This window comes from Dama dama, chromosome 33 (assembly GCF_033118175.1).
Source record: "Dama dama isolate Ldn47 chromosome 33, ASM3311817v1, whole genome shotgun sequence".
In the NCBI taxonomy this organism is placed as follows: Eukaryota; Metazoa; Chordata; class Mammalia; order Artiodactyla; family Cervidae; genus Dama; species Dama dama.
The window spans coordinates 46,028,090-46,053,572 of NC_083713.1; the positions used below are offsets into that span (position 1 = coordinate 46,028,090).

Genomic DNA, 25,483 nt, shown 5'->3' on the forward strand with positions numbered 1-25,483 from the left:
AACATTAATGTTCAAAAAGAGTAATTTTCCAAGAAACAAGTATATATTAAAATAGGTATTTATCAAGTGCTCATCTAAACTAAGGATTGCTGGACTTTTGTGGCTGTTGATAAAACTAGAGAATTTTGGTGGTAATTCTCTTTGTTAAATAATTCAAGTGCTTATTTTAACCACTTTTTCCTTTGCCTTTTCTTTAAAAGGCTCACCCTAAAGTATGTGAAAAACTGAAATCGTTACTGGTAGAATGGTCAGCAGAGTTTCAGAAGGACCCTCAGTTTAGTCTGATATCTGCAACTATTAAATCTATGAAAGAAGAAGGAGTTACTTTTCCTCCATCAGGTTCTCAGGTAAGAGATTCATTCAGACTCACGGATGACCCTATACTACAGTATTTTGAAGGTATATACCTTATGTCAAAGCTGGCAAGGTCTATCTTAGTCATTACTCACCTCCACTCTACATGAGTTTGTCTAGTGTAGTGCTTGTAATTGTCGACTGAATTCAACACATGAGAACTTTGAAAAGTGAGTCATCCATAAATAATCTGTTTAATGCGACTCTGAATCTAGAGTCATGCAAAAGGCATAGATGTGTGAGAGAGCCCTTATGTTCGAGGTATTTATAGTCAGTTGAAAGGGTAGCTTTATATATGTGAAAAATAACTGATTGTAAGTGACAAAGATGGATGAGGGATGCAAAAGTTAGATGCCAGGAAGGAAGGGGTAACTGTAGACTGGGATGGTGAAGAAGGTGAAGAGTAGAATTTTTAGGCTGGAATGTAATTCAGTATGTAAGAGGAGTAAAGAGGTTGTCAAGGGAGGGATGACATGAATCACTTCATGGACTTGAGAAAGCTCGAGGCCTGTTTGTTGAAGAGTGAACATGCCTGGAGTATGCTTTAGTTTATGTATCAAATGGGTTGACCTGTAAGGCTAGAAGTTTATTTAAGGATATAGGGACAGCTTTTGCAGGACCAGGGTGGAGGCAGGGATAATGATTCCCAGAGTCAGTGGTTTATTTTGGTCTGTGGGGAAAAAACACTGGGTTCTGCTCTCAGTGTCTCTTGTTTTTTCAGGATGTGGGATAGGGAAAGAAACTAAGAGAACTGTGTATTTTTTCAATTTTAGACCATAGACTGAAGACACAAAAAGAACCTTTTTAGTTGATCAGATCTATGGGTTCAAAGTAGAATGTAGTGCAGTGGATGAACCTAGAACCTGTTACAGAGAGTGAAATAAGTCAGAAAGAGAAAAACAAGTATCCTATATTAGCACATATAAATGGAATCGAGAAAAGTGGTATTGATGAACGTGTGTGAAGGGCAGGAATAGAGTTGCAGACATGGAGAATGGACTTGTGGACACAGTGGGGAAACAGTGGTACAAATTGAGAGAGTAGCATTGACATGTATGTACTATTATGTGTGAAATAATAGCTAGCAGGAAGCAGCCTTATGGCACAGGAAGCTCAGCTTCAGTGCTCTGATGACATAGATGGGTGGGATGGGGGATGGGGTAGGAGGGAGGGGATATATGTATACTTATAGCCGATTCACATTGTCATAAACAGCAGAAGCCAACACAACATTGTAAAGCAGTTATACTCCCAATTAAAAATAAATTTAAAAAATAAAAGTCTTAGAAGTAATCGAAAGCCAGCATTTCCTTGCTCTGTCCTTTCTGCAAGTCATTCTCAAAAATCTGTGATAAAGAACTGGTTGATAGTTCAGAACCCTGGACATCTCTGTCTTCCATGCCCTTAAGTTTAAGCATGACCTTCCTTAGTCCTCTGCTATGTCTGAAGAGTCACCACCATTCAAACAAAATGAGTAGTGAAGGGGGTTAACATGGATGCCTAGAGCTGCCCTTCTTGTCTGCGTCCCTCCTCTGCTCTTCAGTCATTAGCCTGGCTTCTTGCTACTTCTCCTGTAGCCCCCATGTTGAATTAGTCTTTAGACCACCGAGATCAGGAAATGCAGTCAGGAAAGATGTATATTTAAGTACTTTTCTTTATGCCAGGTTCTGAGTCAGATGCTAAGATTCATGCAAAATGTAAGCCAGTTCATGCCCTTTGTGATTTTTTTCATATTTTCTTGAAAATTCTGATGTTCTGTTTTAGTATTGAAAACAACTACTTAAAATTATCATAAAGACCTTCACTTTTAAGTGAAATTCATTAGTTACATCAGTTGTTTTTTTTAAATTAGCATGTGCGAGTAATTATAGAGCTTGTGTTTTCTTTGAGAAGGTAGTTGTGTTCATTTTACTTATACATTACAGACTGTCTCAGCTACTGCCAAGAACGGTACGTCATCGAACAAAAACAAAGAAGATGAAGATATAGCTAAAGGTAAAGGATTAAGCACATGTTTAGTGTTGGCTGATCTTTGCAGAATGATTTATTGAAATAAAAATTAAAGTAAAACTGAGTTTACTTGTAGTATTTTACTTCAAATCTAAAAACTAGTGGAGTCTGAAAACTTAAGAGAAACAACTGACATGATATAAGGTTAATTGAATTCATAATTCTTGTCAGTAATAGTTTTCAGTGTCCTACCTTTGAAGAGATTACATTTCATCACCTTTTCTTTAATGCCAAAGTTATGAGTCAAGCACAAAAATATGTTCATGACTTGTCCTATATGGAAAGCTACCCGTATTATAATGTCACAATCTGTTTGCTGTAAAAATAATAGCTGCTGTATATGACAGACTGTGATATTAAGGAATGAGCAAAAACTTTATTTTCAAAAATGTCATAGTTGTCTGCCCTGTCCCCTTTTGCCCCCCACCCCCACCCTACAAAAGCTAATTGTTTAGTATTTAACTGGACAAATAACATTCACCTGATTTATTCTTATTAAATAGTATATTATGTAATATTTCCTTTTTAAACTCTTAAAAAGCCAGAGTTAACACTGGCTGTCTTGTTTTTTGCATTTTAATTTTTCAAACTAGCTATTGAATTATCACTGCAAGAGCAGAAGCACCAGCACACAGAAACAAAACCCTTGTATCCATCTGCAGAGATTCAGTCAGATCAGAAAGTCGCGAGGAAAGTGAGAGCTTTGTATGATTTTGAAGCCGTTGAAGACAATGAACTCACCTTTAAACATGGTGAAATTATTATTGTTTTGGATGACAGGTATGTTTTAAATGTTTCTGGAATATTTTGAAGTTATTCGGTATCATATCCTTAATTTAGAATGCTGAATATTCAGCTTTTGACTTTGGTGTATTTAAATCATACTAGAACCTTTTCTGCCATTAATTAGTTAGACGGGGTAGTTTGAGTTTCTTATTCTTTTGTTAAATTTGGTAATAAAGTGTTCTTTGTATCTTGGGTTAAAAATGTGTTGAATAATATTGTTTATTATCACAGTTGGTAAGCAGAAACATTCAGTCATTTGAATGGATTTACACTGAGAATAGTATATACCAAAATTACTGGCAAAAAAAAACCAAACTTTAGGAAGAGATATAGCAGTAATACCTTTGATCAGCCCAGCTAAAAACTATGCTCGGCTCTTCCCCAGTTAACCTGCTGCTGCCTCTCCCTCACAACTTCTCTATCACTGAAAGTTGTAATAAAGAATAGATTTGTCTGTATTGAGCCTAATTCTACTTTAGTTTGCTTTTAAAAGAAATTGATGAAATTTAGCAAGACTGAGACCTAACAACTCGTTACTAACAGATTGCAAATGTACTTGGTATCCATTATAAATAACTTAGTAAGGTTACATTAGTATATTTTTAAATGGGTAAATACCCAAAATGGTTTTACTTTGCTGCAGTAAATATTTATTGGGAATATATTATGTGAATATGCTGTGTTTATAATAAAGAATGAGGAAGCAGTTGTTTTCTTCATAAAACCTAGAATAAAGTAAGGGAGTTAAGATTACTTTACAAGTATGTGGTATGAAGATTGTGAATGCCATAAGAGGTAATGTTGGGGTCCAGAAGAAAGCAGAGTCACGCCTGGTACACACCTCTAGGAAAAAAGGCTTATCCAGTGGGTTCATTATGGGTGAACTTTGATCTTACAAAACAGGAAAGTGAAGGTCTCTTACACAGTCAAGGTAACATTATGTTTATTTAGAAAATAATCATTTTTTTTCCTTTAAGAGTCTGTTTTGTTTTTCTTTTTTAAATAATCATTTGGAGTAGAGCACATGATCCCTGATGGAGAATAGATGTGAAGGTGAAGGGTTAGTATGAGGTCTGAACGCTGAAAGTCTGAAATGTCAGGCTTCTGGGTGTAAAATGTTTATAGAAGAACTTAAGTTTACACTTCTGATACTTTTATACAAGCATAAAATTAAGGACATTTATAAAATAAATAGAAGCAAAACTACAAAATGAGCATTATTTTTATGTAATGAGATTTTCCAGTGTAAGTTACTGCTCACCAGGTAAATAACAGTACTGATCAGTGGCACAGCTGCTTCCTCATTTTCTTCAGCAAGTCTGTTCTCCTCACTGCTCTGATAACTCAATTTTCTTCTGATTGTTTCTTATGTAGTTGTTGTGACTCCTTCATACACACCATATCCCTTGATGTCATTTGATGTTCATGTGGCATTAAGGACCTGTTACAGTCTGCGGGCTTGCACTGTGTAAAGGGTTACATCATTGTGAAGCCATGTGTCTTTTTGTTGATGTCTAGTTAAAGCACAAATCCATTAAATAATTTAGCCTCATACAAAACTATTTTCAGTTAAGGCTTATCCTTGCAAAAGAGAATGTTTTTTTCTGTTGTAAACTACTAAGAGAATTCAATATGAATATGATGAATATGTAGGTTGATTAAATGTCATTTTGATGTTAGGAGACCCCAATCTTAAAACTGCCATAGATGTGCTCATCAACACACATAAGTTAAATGTTGTCATTCTAGGAGATTGGTTATTACCGGCAAGATTTTAAACACAAATGCACACTTGGGTACCAAAGTTAAATGGCCATCTTGCATTAAGAAAGAGGTCATCTGGATGATCCAGAATATGACTATATCCATTGTTTTTATATTCTGTTGTAATTAAAATTACAAAATTTAAAACTTCATGTATAGAAGTCTCTTGAAAATATATCATTCTCAGACTTGAGTTTAAGAAATACTCAACTGATAGACAGCTGCAGATTCCTTATTAACAGAGTATACCAAAAAATGTCATTCTCAGTGCTCCCAAATATTATAAAGGATCTAGGAATAAATAAACCTAACAAAGATACTTAAGGACTTCATGGAAAAAATTATAAATCCTTTGAAAGATATAAAATATGTATTTATATATCAATAAATATAAATGGAGTGAGATGTCATTTATGCTGAAGAAACCTTAATATTGTAAAGATTACTTTTTCTAATATTAATACATAAACAGTTCATTTCTAATTCAAAGCTCAATAAGACTTTTTTTCGGAGGACTTGGAAACATTTGTATTTTGACATTAATATGGAAATATGAAGGTCTACAATAACACAGAGAAGGTACTTTTCCTGTCACATATCAAGGCATATTAAGATGTTATAATAAATATAGACTATTGCAACAGGATGGAATCCAGAAATAAGCTTATGAACAGATAGCAGCTTGCTGTTTGAAAGATAGACTATCATAAATCAGTAGGAAAAATGATGTACTATTAAATAAATTTTGCTGGGATGAATGACTTTCTATGCAGTATAAATAAAATTTGATTCAGCTTCACACAGTACATAAAATTTCATCCCAAATAAAGACCTAGATGTGGAAGAGCGCTATAAGGAAAATGTGAAACTATTAGGCAAATATAAAGGAGAATAGATTGAGGAGTTTAAGGTACTTGCATAATACAGACAAACAAATGCTATTCAGATATGTACAGAACTCTTACATATTCATGAAAAGAGACAAATGACCCAGTAGAAAAAGAAAAGTGGACTGAAGATATGAACAGGCAGTCTACGGAAGAGGCAGTCTGGATGCTCAGAACTGCAGATGGGCACAGCAGTAAGAGATGATTTCTCCTGTGCAGTACCAAGTGCTGCCTGGACAGTTGACACATGTGAGCGACAATGACGTTCTCACATGCTGCTGAGGGAAAGGAGGTTGGTGAATTGCCACAACCACTTCAGGGAACATTTGACAACATTAGTAAAATGGAAAATGCTTAGGTTTTGTGGCCCAGCAAGCCTATCTCTGTGAACATGCCTAGAGAATTGTTGCATGTGTGCCCTAAAATCTGGAATGATTATTACCCCAGCCTTTATAAGGGTGAAAGAAAAGACTGGAAATGACCTAAGTGTCTGCCTGCATGGGGATGAGTACATTAAATATGCCATATCTGTGTGATGGATCTTTAAAAGGGATTAATAAAATCTGAAAGAATTAACCTATAAAATTTTAAAGATATGTATTGATTAACATTTATATTAGGCTGGTGCAAATGTAATTGTGGTTTTGGAACATCAATTTTAAATCATTATAACTAAGCTCCAACATATTGTTGTTAATCAAAATAGGAACCATTTCAATTAACACATTTTTGCCAATGAGAAATAAGTTTACTTATTCCTATGGTATAAAAATCTGTGCTCCAGATCAATCCTAAAGGGTTCTACTCTCAGCATTGTGTCTAGGGTTATAATGCTGCACTGTGCACTTAAAATTTGCTGGGAAGGGAGATCTTACATTGTATTATCACCAAAAATGAATAAATAGAGATGGGTGGAGAAAGTTTTAGGAGGTAATGGATATATTTATTGTATAAACTGTGGTGATGATGTTCAGATGCGTACTAATTTGCAAATCCATCAAGTTATACAGTAAATAGGTACAGCTCTTTGTATGTTAAAACCTTAAGAAAGTGGTTTCGAAAAATTTAAAAAAAAAAAATCTGTGCTTCGGGATTTGACTCTTGGAAAGCATTTTCTGCCTTCTGCTGGTTTGTGGAATCATTTTCCCTGCAAAAAGTTGTTGAGATGCTGAAAGTAGTAGTCAGTTGGTGAGAGGTCAGGTGAATATGGCAGATGAGGCAAAAGTTTGTAGCCTAATTTGTTCAACTTTTGAAGCTTTGGTTGTGCAACATGTGGTCAGGCGTTGTCGTGGAGAAGAATTGGGCCCTTTCTGTTGACCAAGGATGGCTGCAGGCATTGCAGTTTTCGGTGCATCTCATTGATTTGCTTAGCATACTTCTCAGATCAATGGTTTTACCAGGATTCAGAAAGCTGTAGTGGATCACAGTGTCAGCAGACTACCAAACAGTGACTGTGACCTTTCTTGGTGCAAGTGTGGCTTTGGGGAAGTGCTTTGGACCTTCTTACCAGTCCAACCACTGAGCTAGTCGTCACCAGTTGTCTTTTTTATAAAATCTACTTTTCGTTGCATGTCACGATCCGATCAAGAAATGGTTTGTTGTTGTGGTGTAGAATAAGAGAAGATGACACTTCAAAATGACGATTTATTTGATTTGTGGTTGGCTCATGAGGCACCCACTTATCGAGGTTTTTCACCTTTCCAATTGGCTTCTAATGCCAAATGACCAGAGCACCGTCGACGTCGAGTTCTTTGGCAACTTCTCGTATAGTTGTAAGAGGATCAGCTTTGATGGTGGTGTTACCTTCTGATGGCTGGCCACTATGCTCCTCATCTTCAAAGCTCTTGTCTCCTTTGCAGAACTTCTTGAACCACTGCACTGTCCATTCATCAGCAGTTCCTCGGCCAAATGTGTTATTGATGTTGCGAGTTGTCCCAGCTGCTTTACGACCCATTTTGAACTCAAATAAGAAAACCACTCCAATTTGCTTTTTGTCTAACATCACTTCCCTAGTCTAAAATAAATATAAAATAAACAAGTAATAAGTCATTAGCAAAAAAAATAAAGCAAGAAATGTGCATTAAAATGGTGTATAACATAACCATATTTATTTAAGAATACTCCAATATCAAATGGCAAAGTTCAACAATGCAAAACTGCAGTTACTTTTGTACCAACTTAATATCTATAGAGTTAACTATAGATATATCTGTATATATCTATATCTGTAAATTCTATAGATATAGAGTTTATAGGTATAGTAAATGAATAAAAAATACATCTGAAGGAAGGTGACATATCAACTTGGTGGTGGTATGAAGGATGGATGTGAGTTTGGGATTTGGAGGTGTTGATAAAGGAAACTTTAGTGTTCTCTGTAATGTTTTGGTTTTTTTTAAAGCGCAGAATCAAATATGACCAGTTGTTGATAGGTTCTGAATTTAAGTATGACAATATAGATGTTTATTTTATTTGTACTTTTTTATATCTCTTATTAAGTTTACTTCCCTGGTGGCTCAGATGGTAAAGAATATGCCTGCAATGCGGGAGACCCAGGTTCGATCCCTGGGTTGGGAAGATCCCCTGGAGAAGTCATGGCTACCCACTCCAGTACTCTTGCCTGGAGAATTCCATGGACTGAGGAGCCTGAAGGGCTATAGTCCATAGGGTCACAGAGCCGGACATGACTGAGCAACTAACACACAAGTTTAAGAGGAACTACTTTTAAATATAGTGGAATATGAACTAGTATTTTCAAAGTAGACTAAATTTAATTTTTATCTTAATTACTCTTGACACTAATGAAATGAAATATAGAGTAACAAATGGCATTTTTGTACTGTATTTTCAGTGATGCTAATTGGTGGAAAGGAGAAAATCACAGAGGAATAGGACTCTTCCCATCTAATTTTGTAACATGTAATTTAAACATAGAATCGGAGGCAGGTAAGTTAAATCTATGGAAAGGTTAAATCTATTGAAGTTTTTTGTTTAAATTTTATGATTCGGTTTAAAATATAAAGTAGATTGGCATTTAATTCTTGTTTTGAATAATTTATTTATAGGCAATACAGTTTAACCTACTTCTTCCCAAATTAAGGGGTTAACTTATCCCAGGTCAATTCCAAATAAGAGTTATTTCCTTATCATTATATTTTAAATCCTTTGAGAGTTAATGTGCATAGGTACATATAAGGCATAAAGTAAGCTATGCTTGACCATGTAAATATTTAAATCAGTGTAATTATGGTTTAAGAGGTAATTTGCATATGTCTAGTACAAAAAATGTTTTATTCATCATTGAAGCACAGTATCAAAGTAGGCAGGTTGGGGGATCCATTGACAAGTGCTGAGTGTGATTACAGGGGTTAGGAGTACTCCTAAATTGTAGATTTTTTCCTTTCATTGATTTGGTCCTGGGAAACTCAGAACAATAACAAAGTAATGTAATCAAGACAGTAGATTCATAGTTCACATCTTCTGAACTTCCCTCAGTTTTGCAGCCACAGACAGTTCCACACAGCTGCTGCCAGCCATGCCAAGAAAGCATCCATTTGTTAGGCAGGCAGGGAGTTGGGGGGCAGGGTGGTGGTGCTGATTGTGCAGAACGACTGGTAATAATACTAATGATGGTGAGGGTCAAAAATAAAATTGCTCAGTGGTGTTTAAGCACTCGTTTATCGGGTGTTGTGCAAAGTCCTTTGCTTGCACTATTTCATTTAATCTTCTTAAGTCTGTGAGATAGGTACTTTTGATATCCCATTTTATAGATAAGAAGACTGAGGCTGAGGTTATTTGGCTAGTAGGAGGTAAAGCCAGGATTCTAAAGTCGGCTACTCTGCCATTAGAATGTACTTGTACTGACATAGCTGCTGAACATACTGCCTCTAATCTTTATAGTTCTGGAGAATTTAAATTGAAAGCTCTACAGCATATGTAGCGTCATCTTTATGTAGATTGAATGATGCATTCAATTAAAATTGAGAGAGATGAATACTGAGTATTCTGCCACTCAATACTTCTTTTTCCTCCAGTCTGACTGTTAAGTAGATATGAACATTGGAGACACTAGGTTTAAAAGCTTGATAGACCATGCTTAGGGAATGCCGTAGAATTCACTATAGGCTGGAGAAATTGAGCTTCTATTTTTAAAAATAAAAAATAGCCTGGATTTTCAGTAAATCTTCGTGTTATGCTGAGCTCTGCTGCTTAGGGCATACTTGAAAGTTAACTAAATATTTGAAATAACTGTTGGGACTTAAAACTTCTTTGGTTATATAGTTTTTGATTATAATTTTTAATTCAAATTTACTTTATTAAAATATAGTACATTGTGGCAGTTCTCCAGTGAGCATTTAAATAATTTTATTTATATATATATATTTTTTTAAAGTTACTTTTCAACCTCTTTTCTAAAAAAAGTTTGTTTTGTGTTGCTGTAACTATTAGGTTGCAATCAGGTCTCTTTTTATTTTTTACATGTAGAAAATAATTTTTTATAACAGGAATGAGTGTAGTTCATAGATTTAACTCTAGTTAATTAGATAATACTCTACTCTCATATATATATTTTCACCCTAGCAATAACACTCAGTTTTAGGAAGGTGCCTGTAATGACAGTTCCCATTAATATTGCTTACTTGTTCCACTAGAATGTAAGTTATATTGGGGTAAGGATTCCTGTTTGTTTTATTCACTAGTGTATTTTCAATGCCTCGAACAATGGTTATCATATAGTAAGGGCTAAATAGATAGTTGTGCCATGAATCAATGAACATATGTAGTAATGTATATTGATTATGAAATGTTGTGATTATTTAGCATTTCCTTTTTTTTTCTTATGAATAATCACAGCCTATTTGTAAATTAATGACTAAACTACTAGAGTAAATACTGAGGAACTTAAAGTTTACTTTGTTTCCATAGCAGCTGTCGACAAATTGAATATAGTTGATGAGGAGGAGGAGGAAATTAAGAAATCAGAGCCTGAGCCTGTTTATATAGATGAGGTAAAGTCATTCTTTTGTTTAATGGTTAAACTGTCAAGACTTTTAAAATGTGTTATTCTTGAGAATGCTTGAAAATAAATTTTTATAATCATTGAAATTAAAACTCTTTGTAAAGTGTCTTGTTACTTTTTTAGGATAAGATGGATAGAGCCCTGCAGGTACTGCAGAGTATAGACCCAACAGATTCAAAACCAGACTCCCAAGACCTCTTGGACTTAGAAGGTACTAAGTGAATATTAAGGATTACCTTAATGTCATTTAATGTTTTAGCGATTTATAAAGTCTTAAATTTTTTTCTGCCTCAGGTTGCTTCCAGAGATTAGAAATCTTTGGTGGGAAGTAGACTAATGTAGTAAAATAGTAAACATATGACTTAGAAGATGTTGTTACAACCTTCCTATCCTGTTCGTTGGGGAAGTCTTTACTTTTCTGTAAGCCCACTCATGAAATTTGCAGTTCAAAAAAGGACAGAATTAGAAATAGCATCATGAAGTAACTGAGTCAAAATGTTAGAAATTCTTATTCTTCTTCTAATTCTCTTGTATTAGAATTTTAAAGGTCAAAATTATACATGATCTATGTTTACTTTGTAATGTAGGGGTATTCGATGCATGCTGATGTGTCTTTTTACTCTCTAAGAAATTTGAAGCAATTAAAATAGATGTTTTTGTGCCTTTTTAAAAAATCCGTTGGGAGAAAAATCGCTGGGATAAATGTATCATCAGTTCAGTTCAGTCACTCAGTTGTGTCTGACTCTTTGCGACCCCATGAACTGCAGCACACCAGGCTTCCCTGTCAATCACCAACTCCTGGAGCTTACTCAGACTCGTGTCCATCAAGTTGGTAGTGTCATCTAACCATCTCATCTTCTGTCGTCCCCTTCTCCCACCTTCAATCTTTCCCAGCATCAGGGTCTTTCAAATGAGTCAGTTCTTCTCATCAAGTGGCCAAAATATTGGTGTTTCAGCTTCAACATCAATCCTTCCAATGAATATCCAGGACTGATTTCCTTTTGGATGGACTGGTTGGATCTCCTTGCAGTCCAAGGGACTCTCAAGAGTCTTCTCCAGCACCACACTTCAAAAGCATCAGTTCTTTGGTGCTCAGCTTTCTTTATAGTCCAACTCTCACATCCATACATGACTACTGGAAAAACCACAGCTTTGACTAGACGGACCTTTATTGGCAAAGTAATGTCTCTGCTTTTTAATATGCTATCTAGGTTGGTCATGGCTTTTCTTCCAAGGAGCAAGCATCTTTTAATTTCATGGCTGCAGTCACCATCTGGAGTAATTTTGGAGCCCCCAAAAATAGTCTTTCACTGTTTCCATTGTTTCATCATCTATTTGCCATGAAGTGATTGGACTGGATGCCATGATCTTAGTTTTCTGAATGTTGAGTTTTAAGCCAACTTTTTCACTCTCTTTCATTTTCATCAAGAGGCTTTTTAGTTCTTCCTTGCTTTCTGCCATGAGGGTGGTGTCTTCTGCATATCTGAGGTTATTGATATTTTTCCCAGCAGTCTTGTATAAATGTTATTAAATTTTTTATAGAAGGAAGTCTGGTTATGAATATAGAATATCGTGCTACTGTATCAATGTTTACATTTGGAGATATACAAATTGTCTTATTTTTAAATGGTTTAAATAAATGAAAAATTTTCATATCTGTATATAATTATGTTATTTTATATACTGTGACAGGTTCATTTTATTGTAGCTAATAATAGTTTTCTAAGTATTTTTAAGGTTTTTGAGATAACTCCAAATTTCAGTCTTTTACTTCGAAAGAACATGGTGGGATTTCTGTTCTGATTTTTACTTTGCCTTGGTCACATGATATTAATATTGGTGCTGAATAGTATTACTGTTTGGTCTTTTACAGTCCCTTCTCTAGCATAACTTAATTCTCTTTATATTTTACATGGTGTTACATATTGGTGCTCTGTTGTTAAAAATTGTTGAAATTGACTTAAACTGGTTTTTTAGTTTCAAGATTTTTAAATATTTTTGTGTTTACAGATATCTGCCAACAGATGGGTCCAATGATAGATGAAAAACTTGAAGAGATTGATAGGTGAGATTCTTCATGCAGGAAATGACAAGTGTAGTTTTCTTACGTTGACTTGTTTTGGCAGAACTTTAAGCTGGGAAGTTTTTGTGGAACTGTTCAATCTTTTGAAATTGTTTCTGTTTCTAAAAACCCTTACAGACTAATAGAATGGTACTTCTGATTTCTGTAATAACTTTTTTCATGGCAGTGTATTATATGTAGAATGATGGACTCCTATCTTCATTTTTGTACTTGGTCTGGAGTTGAGGGGTAATGAATAATAAAGAGTAAATTTGAATAGAGTACAAAATGAGAACAGGAATCATAGGCAAGTACTATTTTATTATATAATGAAAAGTAGTATTTGTAAAACTTTCCAATGAAATTTCTTTTTTTACTCTAAATCCGATTTACACACCTTCTCTTCTCATATTTCTTCCTTGTATTTCTGTATTTCTGTTTTCCTTTTAATTTCATTACTCTTCCTTAGAGATAGCAGCACTGAAGGTCAGACTGTCAAGGTTTTGAGCTTTTAACTTAGTTTTGCCCCTTCTCTTACTCCTCAGAGCTTTATATCTTAAGTCAGAGGGGGCAGCCGTGGTGAATGGCAGACAAGTAAGAAGGCTGTAGTGTCCCACCATCCTCCCCTTCTAGTATCTGTTTACTGAACTTGGGTATAAAACAGCATAGGAAGAACAGGAACTACTTTACTTCTTATCTGCCTTTACCAGAGAAAAGTAGTGGCAAGGTTTTTTCTAGTCACTGAAGATAATAAGCTTTGTTCCCTAGGACTTTTTTTTTTTTTTTTTTAAATAAATTTGTTGTATTTTCTATAGAAATGAAAAATAAATCCCTGTCTCAGTAAATGAAATGATGGTGTCAATTTCATCATATTTTTTGGTCTTATTTTGGAGAAAGCATGGAATATCTACTGATAATCTGTTATTTTGGTTTCAGTGCAGGTATATTAATGGTTAGTGAATAATCAAATGGAAAAGATTAAAAAGAGGGCTTCCCTGGTCGCTCAGTGTTAAAGAATCTGCTTGTTAACGCACGAGACACAGTTCAATTCCAGGTCTGGGAAGATCCCACGTGCCACGGCACAGCTGAGCCCGTGTGCCACAGCTACGGAGCCTGTGCTCTGGAGCCGGGGAACATGCTGCCGCTCCTGAAGCCTGAACCCTCTCGAGCCTGTGCTCAGAAAGACGAGAAGCCGCCGTAATGAGAAGCCCTTGCACCGCCGCTAGCCCCCATTCACCACAACTAGAGAAAAGTCTGCCCACACAGCAGTGAAGACCCAGCGCAGCCAAATAAATGAATACATAAAATTACTTTTTAAAAAGATTAAAAAGAAAATAGTATTATCTTAGGTGTGGCTAGGGCTGCAATTATTATAAACCTTTCTAAAGACTAAAAATAGTCCATATCTTTTAACTCAGCAATTTCAGGCCAATACTAAATATATAGGGATATATGCAGATTTAGCTCTTTGGGTGTTCTTCACAGTGTTGTTTATAATAACAAACTTGAAAGTAACTAAAATGTCTTTCAGTGTGAGATTGGTTTTGTAAAAATTAAACATCCACACATTCTACAGTAAAAAAGCATTATCATTGATAAACATCTATTGACATGTAGTGAAAAAAGCCAAAGAGATGACAGTATAATTTTATTTTTGTCAGTAAAGAATATTTTCAGAGGAAAACAAATAATCACTCTATTTTTTTCATTGTTCTCCTCTGAAGATATTCTTTACTTAGGATATGAGTTACTTTTTTGAGTGAAAGCTCACCTGTTGACCAGTTCTTTCTTTAATTTCAGTCTCTGAATAGGCCAACTGGCATTTTCTGCTTCATGCCCACTGACTGCAGATGCAGCTCCTGTTTTGGAAAATGCTTGCTATTCTTCAGCAAACTTTTATTGACTATTTACCCTTGCTGAGCATTCAGAGATGAAGAAAATATTGTTTCCTCCCTTGAATGGATCACCATTAGTTTGTTTTTCCTAAGAAGAAAAATAACTTTACTGTCAGAATATTAAATTTTAGCTTTCATTTCTGTCATTGTACAGAATGAAATTTTGTAGCATTTATCATACTAGGAAATTATATTGGATAAACATGTAAATTGACTTCAACAAAAGGTGTAGATAGAGTTATTGAAGAAAGATCCATAGCCTAAGCTTAACTGTTTCAGGCTGTTCTAACATTCTTTCCTACCTGCCTTCCAAAAACCATTTTTTACCACCTCTGTCAAAGTGCCTTTTCTACCACCTTTTCACTCTTCCCTTGTGTACCCTTCTTGTTTCTTTCAGTTGCCTTAATTTACACTGTCCCACTGACCTGACTTGGTCTTCCTTTTTTGCTTGACCTTTCCATCCTTCCTGGGGTACCAGCTTAAGTCCCGGCTTCTCCATAAAACCCTGTGAATCACATTAATCCCCTCTTCTAACCTCTTCGGTCCCCTACCTATTTCACTGAATTTTGCATTCGGTTATGTGCTGTCTTATATATTTGCTATTTTTCAGGCCTTGTCTTCCTAACAGACTGCAGTCTTTCTGAAGGAGAGAATGATACTTTTGCCTAATTTCTCTGTCCCAGGATAGTGTCGGGCACAGTTTAGTAAAAATTTGTTACTGCTTTGGGATTGTGTCTCAAATCCTCGAAGGTGATCTCAAGTGTGCATTCAGCTTGCCCTTCAGTGTTCTGGTGTTTCATTAGTATAATATTGGGTTATATGTTCTCTGGTTCTTGGAGCCTATGGTTCTTAGTGACACATCTGTTAGCATGGACGATCATTTCTGAAACTTCCTGTGCAGTTTACAACCAATATTTCTGAAAGTATAGTTCAACCTCCTTGATACAGTCACACATGCAAGAGAGCAAACAGCACTTTTTATTTCAGACATAACAGTCTCTGATGGAGGAAAGGTGACAAGTCCTGGTAGGACTCAGTCTAGGTCATATATTGGATAGCCCTGTGTCTGGCTGCTTGCTTTGCTTCTTGTCTCTTGAGTCTCTCTGTGTATATGTTTTAAAAGCTACATTAACAAACAGATTTGTGGGTGCTTTGGGCCAGATTAAGTGGCCATTTAACTTCTATGAACTTGTCAGCTGTGAAGGGAGTGCCCCAGAATGAGAGCGAAACTGTACCAGGTTGGAAAAAAAAAAACTGTACCAGGCTGAAAGGCCTGACTTTGCAATTCCCTGGCAGTTTTGAAGATGCAAACTTGAAAATATTATTATTTGGACCTATATTCACTCACTTTCAAAAGAAACGAATGAACAAGCCGTAGAGACTACTTTATGTATACATTTTTTTCATTTGCATTTTTAAGGATAATTATTAATTTTTTTTAGTTGAGGCTTTCATGAGTATAAGCAAATAAAAATTGTGTTATTCTGTTTGTGAATGTGCCTATATCTCAGTCATATTGTATCTCACACCTGGCTCTGGTCCTTGCCTGAGTACTTTCTTCTTCTACTAAGATTTTTAATTAAGACTTGGACTCTTCCTAAATTCAAAAATTACTCTTGTTTGTAATTGAATTTTTAACAGAAACCTGTAACATAAGAAAACAAAATTCTTCTAGCACCAAAATTATGAACTGGTTGCATTTTACAAGTTGTGGAAAGGAATTCCCCTAATACTATGAAGTTATATCAGCCTAGTCATTACATGAAGTAAATAACTCCTCCTCCTGTTTTCCCTGTTTGAATATTCTTTCACAGTAGAATCTTTTAAAATATGAATAGAAAATGTAAATTTTAAAAAATAATTTATGTTGCTAAGTGAAAAGTGAAGTCGCTCAGTCATGTCCGACTCTTTGCAACGCCATGGACTGTCACCTCCCAGGCTCCTCAGGTGACTGTCCGTGGAGTTTTTCAGGCAAAAGTACTGGAGTGGGTCACCATTTCCTTCTCCAGGGGATCTTCCCGACCCAGGGATCGAACCCGGGTCTCCTGCATTGCAGGCAGACGCTTTACCATCTGAGCCACAGGGAAGCCCTTCTTTTCATTATTCTAGTATGTTGCTAAAAATATGCTTAAATGCTTAAAAACTTTGAAAAGTATTAAAGGGCTTTTCTTCTATATCAGGAAGCATTCAGAATTGTCTGAATTGAATGTAAAAGTCTTAGAAGCTCTGGAACTTTATAATAAGTTGATGAATGAAGCGCCAGTATATTCAGTCTATTCAAAGATCCACCATCCAGCGCATTACCCATCTTCATCAGTTGGAGTTCCAATTCAGGTGAGCATATCATTTGAGAACATTTTTCAAAATGTAAAAAAAGTTTTAAATTAAAAAAAAGCATAGTATTAAAATTTCTGTAGTCCATGAATAATATTATAAAATCCATCTCTGTCAGAAAATTGTTGGATAAACAGTTAAGTGTTCACCAGGACAGTTAGACACTCATATTTCACAAATATATTTTAGGTTCATTTATAACATAATGAAGAGGCCATTAAATATATGAGGGGAGTTCTATTCTTCATAAGCTTTTGTAAGTATAAATCCTTTGGTTTAGGACAGAGCCTGGCATGTCAGGAGTCCTCCAGATGAGGTACTGATGCTGTTCCTGTTGCTCAGCAAAAGCAAAATCTAACACTTATTATAAGTTTCTGTTAAGATTTCTTTAACTTCTATGATTATTAAAAAGGCTTAAGGAACTTATTTTGTTCTCAGATCATGCTTTATATTTTCTCAGATGTATGGCTTATACTGTTAAAAATCCACACATGATGAGGATATGATGCAGGCCTATACATAGAGGTTCCTTGAGCCTTTCATGAACATCTTTTCTAGGGCTTTTTACACCTTTTCTGCACTTCCCAGCTGAAGTGAATATTTATATTTGTCAGTATCCGGTATTCTGAAGCCTTTTTCAAATTTCAGTCAGTTAGCAGTTGAATTCAGAATGAGCTTGGATGAACAAATTTCATGTTAATGTATGAAAACTGGTATGTAAAGGAGTGTGTGAAGGAGACACCAAGGAGAAACAGAATGTGGATGCATAATCTAGGTGACTTGACACAACATAATTGTTAAGTAAAAAAAGAATAGTTACTATGGTAACTGTCACATCAGACAAGATGCATTTATCAAATATGCTGTTCCCCGAACTTCTGAAAATGATGAGAGTCATTACATGTGAGGGTAGAAAGGACTTCTGGGTGCAAAAGACAGCTGGAGTTTATTCAGTATTGCTTCTGTTTATCTGCTGCTGCGGTGAACATGAAACAAAATAGAAATGTCTGCACCATTGTGTTATAGGACTAGATATTGTACTTACTTCTTTGTGTGTCTAAAAAGGGTTATTTGTCCTTCCTGTGTCAGATTTTTATGTTTAGTTGCATATTGTTTACAATCCGTGTTTCGCTAAGCAGAACTTATTCCTTTAAAAAGTTAGCATTCTGTCTAGTTTGATTCTTCATAGAATATTATCTATATTATTCACACATAATAGCATTTGAAATATTTAAAGTTCCTATGCTAATTTGAAAAAGAAAAGTTCATACTAGAAAAAGTTAGAGTAACACACCATTAGCTGCATCTGTGAAGGCCATTCAGGAATCCTAACGTGCAGAAGAGGTCCACTCCCACCGTCTTAGCCTGTTGTCAGTGGGCTGTGTGTGTCTGCTAAGGAGGTAGTATGATTTTTTTTTCCTTTTTAAATTTTTGGCTGCACTGCACAGCTTAGTTCCCCAACCAAGGATCAGATCCATGCCTTTGGCAATGAAAGTATGGAGTCCTAACCACTGGAAAGAAAGTGAAAGTCTGTCAGTCGTGTCCAACTCTTTACAACCCCATGGACCATGGAATTCTCCAGGCCAGAATACTGGAGTGGGTAGCCTATCCCTTCTCCAGCAGATCTTCCTGACCCAGGAATTGGACTGGGGTCTCCTGCATTGCAGGCAGATTCTTTACTAACTGGGCTCTCAGGGAAGCCCCCTAACTATTGGACTGCTAGGGAATTCCCATGATTATAGTTGTCAATGTAGTAGTTTATTTGGCATTTTTAAAATTCTGAATTTTCATGTTATTGGTCTTTGCTTTAAAAATAGCTTAGTTTAAAACTGGAGTGATGATAGTTACTATATGATACTTGTTAAACATGCAATTGTTTTGAATGTTGTATTTTGTAAGCAGGTTGTAGATCCTGTCCTGAAAGAGATGTTACCCTGGAAATTATGTCCTGAAAGAGATGTTACCCTGGAAATTAAGTAGGGCACACATACATATAAATATCCAAAGAGACTTAGACCATGTTGCTAGTTCTTGAGGGCACATCTCCTTTACCCAGAATTCTTCTCTCCTTTTGTCCTATCTGTCCTGCAGGAAGGATGAAGGAGGCATTGCCAGAGAGGGCCTGCACCCTGCCTTGATACCACTTATCCTTCAACTTATTCTTTTAAGTTTCATTCTTAAGAAGTTGAATAAGGCACCCTGAGATAGGGGTGAAGAAGGTCATCTTTCTCATAGTGACTTGAAGTGATACTGTGCTGACTTCAAGGGAGTATATAGTCTTCCTTGTGGCTCAACAGCAAGACATGTTACCTAGTAATAGACAGCCTAGATGAATTCCAACCTGCTGCTTAAAAATACACCACCTCCCTTCCTTTCACCGTGCTGCAAAATAAAAGAATGAGCAAGTAAATCATAAACTTCCATGGATTTGACACTATGATGTGGAAGCGCTCCATGTTTTATACCAGGGTGGACAGATTGATGAAATCAGATTGCTCTCCAAAGAACTATTACATTTTATTTCATTTAAGTCTTTTAAAGTTTTAATGTATTGCTAGGCAGTTGTTTGGGAAATCAGTGAGTCAACCTTTTCTCCTTGGTTAACAGACATACCCAGTTCAACCACATGGTGGAAACTATATGGGTCAAAGTATTCAGCACGTCACTGTTGCCCAGAGTTACAGCCTAGGACCAGATCAGATTGGTCCACTGAGATCTCTGCCTCCAACTGTGAATTCCTCAGTGACAACACAGCCTGCTCAAACTCCGTACTTAAGGTAAGTTTTTGGGAGATATGTTAATTTTGTAATTATATACATTAAGTTTTCACAGACGTTCAGAATGAGAGTAATTAGACCTTTTTCTTTATAATAATAGTGCCTTCTTTTGCTGTTGAGATGAAGTTAAAGAAGTGCTCATTCAAGATCCCATGAGACAGGAATGGTGCTATCTTAGCTTTGCTACCCATACTGAGACGGTGCCCAGACCTGGATTATAGTCTGGGTCCCTGGGAAAAAATACAGCTAACTTCCCTTATAGAAGCCAAGCCACTGATACACTTAGCACGGTGCTTTAATTAGTAGTCTCGGTGAAGACGGAAGTGGCAACCCACTCCAATATTCCTACCCGGGCAATCCCATGGACAGAGGAGCCTGGCGGGCTACAGTCTGTGGGATCGCAAAAGAGTTGACATGACTGGGTGGCTGAACAACAACAACAAAGTAGTCTCAGATGTATTTTAGGAGTGGGTATTCCTAAAAAGCAAAGCCCTTTGCTGCTTTGACTCTTAGAAGAAGTATGTTTCAGCTGTGGAATTTGTCATCTGATTTTTTTATATTCTTCACTTCTGCCCTGAAAACCATGTCTGAAGCTTGCCTTCTGTTAACTTTGCTTAACAACACAAAATGTCTCTTTAGTTCAGTCATGTGTAATGATCTCGAAAGTCTCTTCCCACTCTTCAATTCCATGAGTATAAATTTTAGATATTATCTGGTAATTAAATAAATCTGTTCACATTGGTATTTAACTCAGTTAAAATGTAAAAATTTTGTTATCCTGGGTGACATTAGGTATTACAGAGAGAAAAACTATAGAGGAGTATAGACATGGATCCTCCTGTATTGAAGCAGTATATTTGGTACAATTAAAAATTATAGCTACTGGGGAAGGCCCTTTCAAAAGTTACACTATGTTGGGACTTCACTGTGGTCCAGTGGTTAAGAATCCACCTTCCAATGCAGGTGACGTGAGTTCGATCCCTAGTTGGGGAACTAAGATCCCACATGCTGCGGGGCAGCTTAGCCCATGTGCCACAACTAAGGGTTGATGCAGCCAAAAAAGTAAATAAATAAAAAATAAAATAAAAGCTGCTACTGTTGCTGCTAAGTCACTTCAGTCGTGTCCCTGGCTCTGCCGTCCCTGGGATTCTCCAGGCAAGACCACTGGAGTGGGTTGCCATTTCCTTCTCCAATGCGTGAAAGTGAAAAGTGAAAGTGAAGTCGCTCAGTTGTGTCCGACTCTTAGCCACCCCATGGACTGCAGCCTACCAGGCTCCTCCGTCCATGGGATTTTCCAGGCAAGAGTACTGGAGTGGGGTGCCATTGCCTTCTCCGAAATAAAAGCTACACTATAGTAATTATAGGAACAAATAGATGTCCCACAGTTTGGTGTGATTTTCAACTTAGTAGGGATTTGGGATTTTTTTGTTTTGTTTTTGCATAGTGTTAATACAGTCTGTTGAGGGTAGATTCAGGTCCTGCGTGGATTACACATTCTCCCTGCTTGTATTACTTTTATGTAGGGATTCAGGTTAAGCTGCCAGGGGCAGCTTGGAAAGGGCACTACCAGAGGAAAGTGTAAAGAGTGGGTAAAGAAACATGGTCTCCGCTGTCCTGACTGAGAGAAAGGGGACAGGAGAAAATGGGCTGAGGGTGTCCTTGAGCTGGGGTCCTGTTCCCACCACACCTGGTCTGGGACACCAGGGGCAGAAACAATCTGCATCTCCTCAGGAGATTTCCAGATGTTTTCCATGAGAGATTTTGGGGAAAACAAAATTAGTAGGCCTTACAATCCTATATTTTATTTCACTTGGACTACTTCCTTCTTCTCAAATATGAAAATTACACTAACAGTGTTGGATAGCTGGAGTGGTTAAATTATAATCAGAATAGTAGAGCTATATAAACTTAGAAATATGGAAAAGACATTTTTATTTTGTCACAGTAATTGATCTCTGACCGTAACCCAGACAACGCAAAGTAAATACGGTTTTCTCTTTAAAATTTTGTCTGCAGCACTGGACAAGACACTGTTTCCAATCCTACTTACATGAACCAGAACTCTAACCTTCAGTCAGCTCCTGTTGCAGCGGCTTACACGCAGCAGATGGGGATGTCCGTGGATATGTCCTCTTACCAGAACACTACTTCCAACTTGCCGCAGTTGGCAGGCTTTCCCGTGGCAGTTCCAGCTCATTCAATTGCACAGCCGCAAACAAATTACCATCAACAGCAGCCTCTCCTTTAAACTCAAACCAAGTATTCTCTTGAAAGCCTTCATAAGTGTACTACTCAACCCTTGTGATTATAATCTGAAAATATTAAAAGAAGGAAAAAAAAATTTTCTCAACTGAAAAGACCCATGAATAAATAAAGCACAAAAACCTGTCTTACTCTTATTACGCCATAAAAAGTTCTTTTCCAGTTCCAGCTTGTTTGAAGTCAGCCTTTTGATCAGAGGCAGCTTCAAGTTGCTTCCAGTTAGTTTTTTCTTACTTTCAAATCTCTCTACGCAAATCTGGACAAACAAATAAGTAGCCTTATGACACTAAACAACAAGAGAGGGGAGTGTAGGAGTGTACAAGGAAACCACCATTTACCCCTAAATGTCATGGTAATTGGGAAAGCACTGAAACCTTTAAGTACTTTTTGTCTGCTTTTTTTTTTTCTCTTCTTTTTCAGTTTCCCACACACCATTGTTTAAAAAGACGAACATGTTTTTGTTCAGGCATTTAGCTTCCCTGCATATTTCCTTCGTTTCCTTAAATTGCAGTTGTGTTTGCAGTACTGTCAGTTTTGCTCTCAGTGATGTGTTGAGTAATAATTAGCATAGAATTGTCTACAGAAGGAAGAGCACTTTGGGAGGAACGGAAATGTTTTCTGTTATTATTAGTGAAGACCATGTAAATGCAGATGTGTGTTAAAGTATTTAGCCAGTTCTCCAGTCATGCCAACAGTGGGTTGAGGAATGCCCCATGAAACACTTCCATTCCCTGGGGAAAAAATAAAAAACATTTTTTCCTACAAGGGACCTTAGCATTTAGAATTGCCACTTAAAAACCTTTTCAAGTGGTTTTGGCCATCATCTAATGAAGATATAAGGTCCGTTTGGTTTTTTTTTGGTTGGTTGGTTGGTTTTGTTTTTCTGCAACATGGTGTGCAGAGATGCTGCATTTCCATTTTACAGACTCTGTGAATTTGAGCTATGAGACATTCCTCATAACATGATGCAATGTATACCAGGCATGAGTGATGTGTGTTTTTACTGATGTGTTGTTTTTTTTAAAAGGTGATTTGAGTACCAATGGTATGCCAGACTGTTGACAATTTTGGCCATTGCTTTCGGAAGCAATCTTGAGCTTGTGGAATAATAACAGGCAGTAGATTTATAGGGAAGCCATCAAGACAGTTTTCCTGAAGCCTATGTTCTAGGTGAGTTTGAAGCGTTAATATATTCCACGTACTTTGGGAGTTAGGTAGTAAACCAATAGGGATTGTTTTCTTTCCTAAGAATTTGCACCACTATTGCATCATCTACCAACTTTTTAGATAGCACAGAATGTGAATACATTATGCTTACAGATCCATGGTATTTCGACTGGGAGAAACAATGGATGTAAAGTTGAGTTTTTAAAAATTTAACTCGCAGGAATTCCCTGGCTCACTGGGGCCCATATTCAAACTAAGATCCTGCAAGCTGCAAAAATAAATAAACTTGCATGGAAGCAAGATTTCTGTATTGTTTTTTAAAGAAAGCCCTTAATCTTTCTACTAAGAATCCATTTGAAGATAGTGCTCTGGAAATATTTGTCATTTCTGTATTTATAAAAATTCCATTATAAATATGTTCCTTTTTCAAAGAAACTATATCCTGGGAAAAAACAGTCTCCTATATACTACTTGGTCTACATTTAAAGGGAAAAACAAGCAATATTGGAAAAACCCAATTTCTGTCATTGTCTTATTTCAGATATAAGTAACTGGAAAGAAACTTTTAACCTTTCATGTCTGTCCTCTGTTTTTTATCCAGTATTTTCCTTCCATGTGAATTCAGTTATATACTTGTAAGAAATTCTAAAATAGCACCTTACTTTTTTGGAAATGAATCTTCTATAAAGAAAACAAAACAGAAAAAACATTTACAAAACTACTCTTGATAATAATTAGCGTTTGCATAATATATGAAAAATCTTACATTTTCCCCCAAACAGTATTTAATAAAGTTATTTTAATGTTTGTGTAAATAATTTATGTACAATTGTGATCTGAGTTGTAAAAGCTTGATTCTGTGTAAGTCTTTGAATTACAATAAATACTGCACACCCACTAATTTGGGTTCTGCCATTTTTAAGTTCAACTAATGTAGTTTTGGAATGATATAACATGAAACGTGTATATAGTGTATATTGGCATTTATCTGTGAAATTTTATATATCCGGAAGTTTCTTCTCCCTTTTAAATTAAAAATAATTTTATTTTTGCCATACTGTAGCGAATTTTGTGTTACAGGTTGTTGATAGTATAAAAATGTTATTAAATCGGTATACTGAGATGATAATTTTGATGTTAATAAGAAAAACAGGGTTATTTTTCTTTCTTTTTCATGATCTTATGGATGTATTTAAGACCTGTTTATAATTCAATGTTTTCTGCCAAAGGAATTATCTAACATCAGATTTCTACATTAGGTTCATACTTACTATTTTATATAAAAAATAAAAATAACTTCTACTTTTTCATATGGAGATCTTGGTACATTAGAAAGAATTCCTGACAATTTATAATACAATTTTCACTGATGTAGGAAAAAATCTGCCCTAGATCTTAAACTAGATGAAGTGAGATATGTTCTTACACTTTGAAAAATATATGGTCTACCAACATTGTCTTGTAATTTGGTAACTTGTTTATAAAATTACCTGAACATTAAATAATTATAATACTTATCAATTAAGAATTGATACCTGACTGCATAACAGATATCACTGTATATTTTGAAGACAGTTATAAAGTATCACCATCCAGATTTTTCTAAAATTGATTTTAGATGTTAAAAATTATTGTTTAGGAATTTTAAAAGAAAGTTCTTCTTAGTAAAAATTGTGCCAAGGCCCCTGACTTCTGGGAGAGGAGTTATTGTCATTTTGGTGAGAAAGCTGAAGTTATTTTTGTAAATAATAAATTATAAATACTATAGCACCAATCTGTCATGCTTTGTTTCTGTCAAAAGGCATTTTTCTTATTTACATACTCAGTTCTAGGGATTTGATTTAGTTTCTTTTGAAGATTAAAGATTTTTTAAATAAAGTTCTCCACAGAAGATTGGTTCTAATCTTACCAAGCCAAATTTAAATTTGCATTTTGAAAAAGCCTTACTGTGTCAAAAAGAGAAATTAGGTTGCTTACATTGAGTAGTGGGATGAATGAAAGTAAAGTGATGTTGCTCAGTCATGTCTGACTCTTTGTGACCCCGTGGACTGTAGCCTACCAGGCTCCTCCGTCCATGGGATTTTCCAGGCAAAAATACTGGAGTGTGTTGCCATTTCTTTCTCCAAGGGATCTTCCCGACCCAGGAATCAAACCCAGGTCTCCCA

General features: G+C 36.0%; 1 protein-coding gene across 2 annotated transcripts in view; it reads left to right on the plus strand.

Moving 5' to 3' along the window:
• STAM2 (signal transducing adaptor molecule 2) overlaps positions 1-24,630 on the plus strand; it is a 45,586-nt gene extending 20,956 nt beyond the window's left edge. Inside the window, exons 5-14 of one of the 2 annotated variants that reach the window (XM_061135637.1) lie at positions 201-347; positions 2,280-2,349; positions 2,958-3,144; positions 8,653-8,747; positions 10,728-10,810; positions 10,945-11,032; positions 12,832-12,886; positions 16,959-17,112; positions 19,720-19,889; positions 21,906-24,630. In XM_061135637.1, the coding sequence (XP_060991620.1) occupies positions 201-347; positions 2,280-2,349; positions 2,958-3,144; positions 8,653-8,747; positions 10,728-10,810; positions 10,945-11,032; positions 12,832-12,886; positions 16,959-17,112; positions 19,720-19,889; positions 21,906-22,137 (1,281 nt within the window). In that variant the 3' untranslated portion in view covers positions 22,138-24,630. The remainder of the gene's footprint in view (positions 1-200; positions 348-2,279; positions 2,350-2,957; positions 3,145-8,652; positions 8,748-10,727; positions 10,811-10,944; positions 11,033-12,831; positions 12,887-16,958; positions 17,113-19,719; positions 19,890-21,905) is intronic. The other variant, XM_061135638.1, reaches the window with a different exon arrangement.
• The last annotated feature ends 853 nt before the right edge of the window (positions 24,631-25,483 follow it).